Source organism: Oncorhynchus clarkii, chromosome 1 (assembly GCF_045791955.1).
Source record: "Oncorhynchus clarkii lewisi isolate Uvic-CL-2024 chromosome 1, UVic_Ocla_1.0, whole genome shotgun sequence".
Classification (NCBI taxonomy): Eukaryota; Metazoa; Chordata; class Actinopteri; order Salmoniformes; family Salmonidae; genus Oncorhynchus; species Oncorhynchus clarkii.
The window spans coordinates 26,399,440-26,409,939 of NC_092147.1; the positions used below are offsets into that span (position 1 = coordinate 26,399,440).

General features: G+C 42.2%; 1 protein-coding gene across 3 annotated transcripts; it reads right to left on the reverse strand.

The window, feature by feature from the left end:
- Positions 1-1,316: 1,316 nt before the first annotated feature.
- Positions 1,317-9,909, reverse strand: LOC139395239 (phagosome assembly factor 1-like). 3 transcript variants are annotated; one of them, XM_071142969.1, is made up of 17 exons: positions 9,648-9,905; positions 8,887-9,000; positions 8,652-8,734; positions 8,462-8,545; positions 8,326-8,369; positions 6,964-7,043; positions 6,758-6,852; positions 6,124-6,188; positions 5,752-5,864; positions 4,934-5,067; positions 4,737-4,820; positions 4,534-4,616; positions 4,290-4,333; positions 4,117-4,166; positions 3,875-3,933; positions 3,693-3,765; positions 1,317-3,581 (listed from the first exon to the last, which is right to left on the reverse strand). In XM_071142969.1, exons 2-17 carry the CDS (start codon positions 8,948-8,950, stop codon positions 3,492-3,494), a joined length of 1,245 nt encoding a protein of 414 aa, XP_070999070.1. In that variant the 5' UTR covers positions 8,951-9,000; positions 9,648-9,905; the 3' UTR covers positions 1,317-3,491. The 3 variants fall into 3 exon arrangements, with proteins under 3 accessions (XP_070999070.1, XP_070999037.1, XP_070999005.1); XM_071142936.1 differs by having other exon boundaries at positions 8,887-9,909; XM_071142904.1 differs by having other exon boundaries at positions 6,124-6,221; positions 8,887-9,909.
- Positions 9,910-10,500: the final 591 nt, after the last annotated feature.

The window sequence follows — 10,500 nt, forward strand, 5'->3', positions numbered from 1 at the left end:
AAAATTATAAATGTTGAGTTTCAGTAGATTTAATGAGGAGCTCATCTAAATTTATCACAGCAATCTTGCATCGTTTCAGTCGGAAGCATTGTGCAAGCTTTAAGCAGACCGTTCTGATTCACCGCAGTAATGGTTATTGCTTTCTATGACATGCTTGATAATGTTGATCTATACATGTTCTTCATTGTACAGAAGTAAAGGTATCCAAAATATAAAACACCACATTCCAATGAATTTGATTCACAAGTTTAATTAAGGATAATTCCCATTTCCAGAAATGGGTTAACTGTACTGAATCCACCAAAAATAATTACTTTGGGGGAGGAGGATAACACACAATATAAAGGGAGACAATACATAGAATTAATACGAGTATTACACTAAACTGAAGTTGTCCATTTCTAATCTTAAGGACAACCATTCATTCATTCCAATGGAAAAATAGGATTACCTCAGAGGAAATAAAATAGCTAAAACCAACTGATGAAAATTAAGCATTCACTTGCTCCTGGCATTAAAAAAATATCTGATATGTCCACCTGAGATTGGGCAAGCACAGCCCAGCACACTATCTACTCACTCTCAGCAGTAACATTCCAGAAACATCACTGCAACATTGGTGGTGCTGCATTTGTTTTCTCGCTCAAAGCTGAGTGTGCATTGTATTTGAATTCCAACACAAGCAGTCTGTGTATCCATCTCAGGTCATGAAGGGCTGGCCAGTGGGTGCTCAAACTGATGTTATAACCATTGTCTTGCTGTGAGATGTTCAGAGTGATATACATGTTTCTGTGTCCTGCAACGATAACATAAGACCAGAAAAAACAATGTATTGTGTACTGTGCAAATTTTCCAATCAGAATACCAGGGGGATATGTGATGAGGATGACAGCGATGCCCTTCATGACTGAGCTCAGGACCTCTACATCAAGGGCTCTATTCAATCCGTATCGAGAAAGTTGAGTTACAGAGTAATTGAAAATGAATTACCTTTACATTTATCGTGCTAGCTGTAACACTTTGGCGATACAGATTGAATAGTGACCCAAGTCTTTAATCTACTCTTTACTGTTATGTTTTCTGGAGCAAGAGGACAATGATGACTATGGGTGACAGTCAGCCAACCATGTTAACTTTTCATGCTCAAGTCATACACAATGCAGTTCTATAGCCTAGTTTAATTTACAGAGAGAAGTCAAGACAGGCTTGGTGGGAGATGAGGCACAACTTTAACAAGCCATTCTACCTTTTTCTTTTATTCAACTTGCACAAAGCAAGGGATAAAATTAAAAACAACAGTACAGGGCTTTCCCCCCCCCCCCATCGCAACTCATGAAACAAGTCAATGTAACAGAATGAACAATGCCCATGTAATAAGCCTGCATCACACGCTGTAAAGCTGAGGCCTGGAGGGCTGGTCTGACAGGGGCTGACATGATGGCAGATAGATACACAAGATGGGAGGAGGACACACACTTATAAGCCTCAGTCACACCTCTGATCTAGCACCAGAACACGATCAACCCACTGTAACACTGATCACACACACATCCAGGGGTTCTAAACATCATAGACTGTACAGGGCTCCCTTCCCTATCCAACAGTAACCCCTCCTTGTCTCGGCTTCAGCCCATCTTCAGCATCTGTCTCTAGTACTAAGTGGTTAAAGCTGAACTAGAGAGATGAATGAACCCTCCAGGCCCAGGGCTTAGGAGCGCCACTGTTCTCTCCACTGGGGAGAGAGACATCAAACAGAATTCCTAAGTAATACAAGTGTCACGTCTGGTGTGTGCTCTGACCTTAAAACAATTCAGACCCACATTGTACCATTAGCTTAAAATGACAAAAAAAGAGCACACTATTTACAAATCTGTACAAAACACCAGAAGAGACTGCTGCTGCACATAGTCCCAAATCTACCTGCTACACATAGTCTCAGGAGACTAAAAACTGAATGATAAAATATCTGCATTAAAAAGCACAAATAATAAAGATTATATACTCCAGAAGTACTTAGGAGAGATTAAGATTTTGGGTCAGGGGCCTAGAATTTAACAAAATATTGTTTAGGAGGGAATGTCTGCTCTTCTTAGGAAAAGGTCACATTTTGACAAACTAAAATGTCTGGATAACTTAAAACATGCTGAACCATCTTTGGCAAAACTTTTGGCAATTTAACACTTTTTTTAAATACAAAATGATAGCAATGATGAAGTAAATCTGAGGGATTCATTAGGGTATCTCCTGTGAAGAGAGAGAGGTGGAGGGGGAAAGAGAGAAATCATGAGATAGCATGGGGAGGAAGGCTGTAAAGACAGGGGTAGCAGTGGACAGTGGAGGGGATAGTGTACATGTGGAAGGAAAGGAAGTCAGTCATGGGATAGAGGAGCTGGAGCCTTTCCTCTGCCATCACTAATAGAAATAAAATGCACAATACTCCTCACTGGATAGGAAACAACAAGAAAGTAAATATGGTGTATCTTAGTGCAAATGTTCAAATGTTTCCATCGGTCCTGGCAAATAAACACAAAACAAACTAACTAACTACAAATGCAGTTAGTGATTTACGGCCTTGCAATAGGAGGTGGCTTATGCTGAGGACTTGTTCATGACATGAGTGTATGAATGTGTGTGTGTGTGGTGTATGTGGACCAGTATATGTGTGTCTGTGTTTGATCATGTGCCAAGACAGTTCCCCCTCAAAGCATGCAGAGCACTAGGACCCTCCATGGGGAGGCCAGTTTGTGCTAGTCATCTTTTACCACTCTCCTTTTAAAAACAACAACTTCTCTATTCATGCAATTGTCTGTGTGCATGCATGTATGTTTCTGTAACTGTCTGTGTATGTAATGGTGTACTTGTTATGCTAGTGCTGCAGATATGAGATGAGCCTGCATCCATATACATGTGTATTAACAGGTAACGTGAACATATAGTGGAAAAAGGATTGAAATGATTTTGGTATCAGTTTCTGATATATGTGTGCATGTCAAGCATGTATTAAGTCATTTTAAAAACTGTAGCATGCACGCAGGTGCTCATTTGTGTATGCAGGTGAGCATGTGTTTGTGCATGCCGGCATACAAATGTGCACTGATGAAACACATCTAATGAGTGTTTTGATGAAACACATCTAATGAGTGTTTTGATGAAACACATCTAATGAGTGTTTTGATGAAACACATCTAATGAGTGTTTTGATGAAACACATCTAATGAGTGTTTTGATGATGAAGACCATTGGGACAGGGTAAGTCAGAGGTGGGGGGGGGGGGGGTGAAGACGGATCCTAGCAGGCCTCTGGATGAGGTGCCTGTCAGAGTGGGGCAGATGGGTCCAGAGGAGCTCCTCTCTGGTGTGAACATGGCAGTGGGTGAGAGATTGAGTGAGACAGAGTACACTTCTCTGATCAGCCTAGGGGTGTTGTGGCGTGGACTGGAGGAGGGGAGAGACAGCCCTCAGGCCAAGCCTGGGTTGGCAGTAGGATGCTGTTCAGTGGGAGCTGGCCTCGGCTCGGACCCGGCTGCTGGGTCTGGGGGCACCGTACAGAGTCACTGAAGCTATGTGGTTGTTCTGCATCACCTGGGACGACAAGTTTGCACAGTTAGGACACAGAGTTTACATACAGGCCTTTGTACTACTCAACCTAATGCCATCATCACTCACGACTCAGGAGACACACCAAGTTCTTACCTCAAAGATCATTCGCTGTAGTCCAAAACAGAACGTAGAGCCGAAGGGATTGGTATTATTTGCCGAGGATGACCTGTGAGACAGAAAAAATGAACACCTTTTTGGTAACTGCAGAGCCAGCAGTCAGTGAAAACACTTCATCGGAAAGTAGTCATGTATATTCTAACCCAGGCATCTCTTACCTGTGGAGCACGACAGGCTTCTCCATGGGGTGTCCAAGCAGCTCCTGAATCTGATCCCACTAAGGGAGACACAACCATAGTCAGTCAGGAGAACACAAACCTTCTCTGAAGTCACAGATACCTATAAAGTTAAAACATAGTTGCTTGTGTGGTGATTTTCACAACTCTTTATCAAAAATATACAGTATGTTGTAGGAAAACATTCAGTTAGGCAAAGACTGAGCTGGTCAGGCATATCTGACCTTGCTGTAGGTAGTGAGAATGCAGTCCTCCCACTGAGCATCAGCAGCTTCTGAAAGACACAGACAAGATTACATGAGGAGACTTGACATAGGTCAGAGAGGAGACAGGCAGAGTACAAAAGGAGCACCAAAAAACTCAGGAAATACAATACAAAAGCTGATTAGAAACTCACCTTTCTTAATGACAAGTGGAATCTTGAAATCGCATCGATGATATCTAGTATTGAGAGATTTTACATGTTACTGAGTGGGGAGCCGTTCAGTCTTGTGACTACATTACTTTAACCACTAAAGAGTTAATAGCCTCTTATGGCTCTACTGCAAATCATTCATTCAAATTAATCATATGTCTGAACATTGCATATCTGAGCCAAGGGCCAATAAATTGCCAGTCTTAACTGAGGCAGAGAGACTTACATGTTGAAATTGTAATGACCAGGGAAGTTGGTATGAAGGACAAACTTCTTCACCAGGTGAGTGGTGGAATCAAAGAGTATGTCCTGGAACAACAGGAAGAGGGAACAATCAGAGGTCAAAACGGCACATTGAGCTTTAATGTCAACATAAAAAAGACAAGCCCTCTCTTTATCCCCCCCCCCCATATAAACACCAAGACCTACCACCCCCAGGGTGAAGTAGTTGAAGAAGTAGTCATTGCATTTGGACGGGACCTGCTTGTGAGGCGACGGAGAGTGGATCTTCATCTGAAACCAAAACATGAAGAGAGCTTGTTTATAAACAGAGAGCAGCAAGTCAAGTCTGAGAAAAGGGGGTCAGGGTAAAATAGGGAGACAGGGAAGAGAGTTAAGGGCCATACCTTGTCCTCTGACTTGTAGAAGACCTTGTGTGGCGAGCCCAGAGCGCTCAGCACATCTTGACAGGAGTCTCCAAAGTAGATGTTCCTCTCCACAGCACGCACCTTAGCATCAGCCATCACCCCTGGCCCGCAGCCTGACAACAGGACACAAGTACACTCATTATCCAAGCTAAATATGACCTGATGTTGCAAAACTGTTGGAGCACATAATTTCATTACGAATGCATATAATACATCAAACCAGAGACAACAAAAACAGCTGGTCAAAAGACACACGTCTAAACACTGGATGAGGGATTCCAAGGGACTTTCAGATGACTTACATATTTTGATAGCCCTCTTCCCATCTACTAAAGGGCGTAGAGTACAAGTACATAGTGTACATGGCTCCTCCTGTAGGTTATTTGTTTAGCTCAGCCTCTCCAGGGGAGGGGCCTGTCAGAGGTGATATCTGGTGATGAGATCAGCAGGCCTTTACATATGGACTGGAGAGAGCATGGAACGTGATGGAACTGAGGGACTTGTAGGAAAGCACTATTCTGTAGCTCCAGCAGGAGGCTCTATTACAGTCCTAACAACAGAGCTGGAGGAAGGAATTAATTAAAGGAAGGGAGAGAAGACTAGCCTGATCCAATTAGAATTGTGGATGGATTGAGCTACGGAAAAAGAACACCTACGTCCTCCAGTCCCGTCAGTGGCATGTGTTCAGAGAGCATCAAAATGAATATCAACCCGAACAGAATTCGCTTCAATTACACAGTTCTGATGGTGTTGTACTCATAGACATGAGTGGGTTGAGATGTCCCTTTGCTATGTACCTGCAGTGAGGATGCGAAGTCTCAGACCAAGTGGTCCCGCACCATTCTTCAGCACGTCCACACACTCTGCATACACGTTGCCAAGGAAACAGGCAAGGGGCATCACTGGAGCCCTGAGGAGCGACAGAGTGAGTCACAGTCATGTTTTTTTCTGCAATCCAAGATCACACATGTCGCAATACTTTTAAACCTAACCATATTCAAAGGAGAAGATGGTGTTAGTTGAAGCATTTCCATTGGAGTAAACAAGCTCACCAAACACACAGTATCTTCCCCTTCACCTTATACTCCACCTGCTTCCTCAATCTCCCCATAAACTTGCCATGCTCATACATTATTCCAGGTGTGCTTGTGAATACATTATGTTCTTACTTGGTGTCCTGTAGGTTGTTCCCAGTATAGATGTACATCCGTTTAACTGTGGCCCCGTGCGGAATCTGCAGGGAGGCCAAGCCATGGGCAAAGTTAGGCTGTCAAAGCAAAACAACTGGGAGTAGATTGGCGTGTGCATTTCAACAGCTCACATTCAACATATAGAGACACAAGCACTCACATCAACAGCTTTATACTGTAGCAATGCACTTTCACAAAAAATACATACTAAGCCATTTTTTGGCAGATTTATTTTGTATTTCCAGCATTATCAAATGCTTCAAAACCAAATACTCATGCATCATATTGGTGATGTAGCAATTAGTTTGTTAATTCCCATGGGGTCAAAATGAGACACAGGGGTTTTCATTATTTAACAAATAATCCAAGCCAAAAAGACTAGTACTTTATCTGGTTAACAAGGTCTATTAGGGGTTGTCAGCCAGGTAAAGTCAATTTGAAAAAATAGATGAGGGAAACTCTTAAGGGTACAACAAGAAGAGCAAGTTACGGAATACATGTGCAGTGTGGCAGATACTGTATGTCAAACAGGGTTTATAAGGCAATTATAAAGCCAGTCAGATAAAAACAGCATACTAGGGATAAATATAAGAGGAACAGGTAATAGTCTCACCTCATACTTGGGAGCTTCATTCCATGAGTCAAGCTGGAAGGAGAAGGAGAGTCCCCGAAAGTTCAAGTGGAACAGTTGCTCTGCAGCATTGTATACTGTGGAGTGAGGAAAACATGGTCAAACACAAGCCTACCTTGCAGCATTCTACAGTACTATCAATAAGAAACCAAGTTGTATCTGCTGATTGGTGAGTGTCTTTCCCTTACCTCCAGGGTGTGTGGCACCAAAGGACTGGTCAATCTGCTCTATAGTGGGTGCTATAGCCTGAGTGTTGAAATGTACTCCACTGCAAGACAATGACACCATTTAGGCTTAGATACTATTGCAATATATTACCAAAAGTATGTGGACACCTGCTCATCGAACATCTCATTCCAAAATCATGGGCATTAATATGGAGTTGGTCACCAGTTTGCTGCTACAAAAGCCTCCACTCTTCTGGGAAGGCTTTCCCCTAAATATTGGAACATTGCTGAAGGGACTTGCTTCCATTTTGCCACAAGAGCATTAGTGAGGTCGGCACTGATGTTGGGTGATTAGACCTGGCTCGAAGTTGGAGTTCCAATTCATCCCAAAGGTGTTCGATGGAGTTAAGGGCTCTGTGCAGGCCAGTCAAGTTCTTCCACACCGATCTCAACAAACCATTTCTGTATGGACCTCGCTTTGTGCACAGGGGCATTGTCATGCTGAAACAGGAAAGGGCCTTCCCCAAACTGTTGCCACAAAGTTGGAAGCACAGAATTGTCACTGTATGCTGTAGCATTCAGATTTCCCTTCACTGGAAGTAAGTGGCCTAGCCCGAACCAGGTAGGGTTCGGTATCCGCCAAATACAGATTAATCGGACTCCCAGTTGGTGAAGCGTGATTCATCACGCCAAAGAACGCGTTTCCACTGCTCCAAAGTCCAATGGCAGCGAGTTTTACACCACTCCAGCCGACGCTTAGCATTGTGATCTGAGGCTTGCGTGCTTCAGGAGGCAGTTTGGAACTCGATAGTGAGTGTTGCAACCGTGGACCAACGATTTTTATGCACTAAGCGCTTCAGCACTCGGCGGTCCCACTCTGTGAGCTTGTGTGGCCTACCACTTCGCAGCTGAGCTGTTGTGGCTCCTATTTCCACTTCACAATAACAGCACTTACAGTTGACCGGGGCAGCTCTAGCATGGCAGAAATCTGACAGACTGACTTGTTGGAAAGGTGGCATCCTATGACAGTGCCACATTGAAAGACACTGAGCTCTTCCATTCTACTGCCAAAGTGTTTCGATGGAGATTGCAGGGCTCTGTCCTAGATTTTATATACCTGTCAGCAACGGGTGTGGCTGAAATAGCCGAGTCCACTCATTTGAAGTGCCACTAATTTGAAGGGGTGTCAACATACTTTTGTATATCTAGTGTATATGTAGTAGCACAAAGTCCCACATCCAACATAAGATGAACAATGTGCAAAACAAACTATTCTCACTAAGTAAAATAAACAATTCCAGTCTGACAAATTCCCACCTCGCTCACATATACATTTGTTAATACTCACACAGCTATTCACACTAGGAACAGATGATCACTCACCAGTATTTCAATTTCACTTTGCTCAAGTCGTATACTTCAATCACCTAAACATTACAGCAACAAGAGACATGATTAGTGTTCAACATACAGTATTTACTGAATGAAGTCTAAAGTCACAAGAGCACCCCTCCCTCACCTTCAGTCTCTGGTTACAGGCATCAAACAGCAGTTTAATTCCATCCTGAGTCAAGTTGAGTATGAGGTCATGACTGAGTGGCATCTAGAAACACAGAAAGATAACATGTACAGTCAATCAAAAATCTGTCACATTAATCTGACAGCCCACACCCTACATCATATCAAAGAGCAGTCATCTCATCTCTTACTTGTTCACTGTAGAGAACCTGGACATTCTTGATGATGCGGCAGTGTTTCTGTAAAATGGAAATGGCCTGGGCCAATGGCATCCCTGTGACAAAAAGATGGAGAAGATTAGAGATAGATTTAGTCCGCATTTACAAATTACAAACACATATGTCAAATAACGGACAGGGAAAACATTTAGAGTGTGTGGTCGGATGAAGAAATACCAAATAACCTATTATCTTCTGAGTCGCTTACCTAATGCGAATTCCCATTGCTCATGTCCTAAAGATCTTTCAGGAACAACTTCCAGATCCAGCATTGGCAAGTAGGGAGAAGGATTTTCAAGGAGGTTCTGTGCCTGTGCCAGAACTGGACCGTTGTTTAATATTAGACTGCCTGATCCTTCTCTTCTTAAATCACTACTTTTCAATTGCACGGTTTCTACACAACATGAAGCTATTAACACAATAAAATAATACTTAATTCATAGGCATACACAATACGGGTTTACATAAAACACCCTGAAATATATTGACAGTGGGACAAATGACACCTTCTCAGAGGCCAAGACACTCCAACACTTAGTTACGACACATTGCTGTTACCATACTTTTGGACCAGCGATCCCTGCTGACAACGTTGGCATTCAGGAATTGCGCAACAAACTTGCTAAATTGCACACAAAGCTAACTGAGAATTACAGGTTGGTGGATGACATATAACTCTACCAACAGGTCGCAGTTGAGCTAACTACCACAACTAGCTAGCTAGCTAGTCTGAAATCTTTCCACACTCGTCACTATCTAAACAGCTCTGTTGTCTCGCTTCTGATTAGACAACTCAGGAGCTTGACAACAATTATCGGCGACTTGTAGCTATGCTAGCTAGCTCTCCTGTATAGTTATTGTTATCCAAATCCACGCACAATTATAAATAAATATAAAACGATGTTCAAAAAGAAGAAACCAAATACTGCAATTCTGTCTGACAAAACAAAAACAAAGAACGTCTCAAACCCGTTGACTGACGTTACGTTGCTGTTTTCTTTCTTCCCGAGGATTCAACAGCAATCTAGCTAGCTATGAATTGAAATTGTAACAGTGAGTCACTTAGCTAATTTTCATAACATCACTAATAATTAAATGTCCATCGAATTCCTTTTTTCGTTTGTTGTGTCTTTATCGTGAATTGAAGAGAAAGGAATATAAACACTTCACAAACAACGGCAACTTCCAACAAAACACCACCACTATCAGCTGATTATTCAACTTCCTGTGTGTCGTGAAGAAACAGCCACTTCCTGGTCAGCTGACCAACATATTTCTTCAAAATATGTTTTTCTCGCTTATCATGTTTAAATTATAGGCTATAATATCTATGTGAACATGTCTATGTTTGCACATTTCTATAATTAGTGCAATTAACACGAATCATTTCTCATCAAACTGTATGCTAATCAAAAACTTGTCTATGGCCAGGCTATATACATTGTGCAATTTAAGTACTACTCATTAATATTCAGATACAGTATAAAACTAAACTATTCGACTTAAATGCTTATTATGCTGACTTCAATGAGCATACAGGTGTAGCCTATTCATGGTGCACTGGTATCATGTTTGCTGGTAGTTCATGGTTGTAAGATTGCCTGTTATGGGTGTCTGACTCTGGTGATGAGTTCTGTTTACCATCTCACGTGTTTACAAACTTCAGAGTCTTGTGACTGAACAATGCCATACTTGAAAGATTATCTGAGTTCAAGTTCGGAGCACACATCGACCTGGCTAGACCTGAGACTAGCAACTTGTTGAGCATAGTAATTATTCATAGGACAAAATAACCTCAAAGAGAGGCAGACAGCCTTTAAAT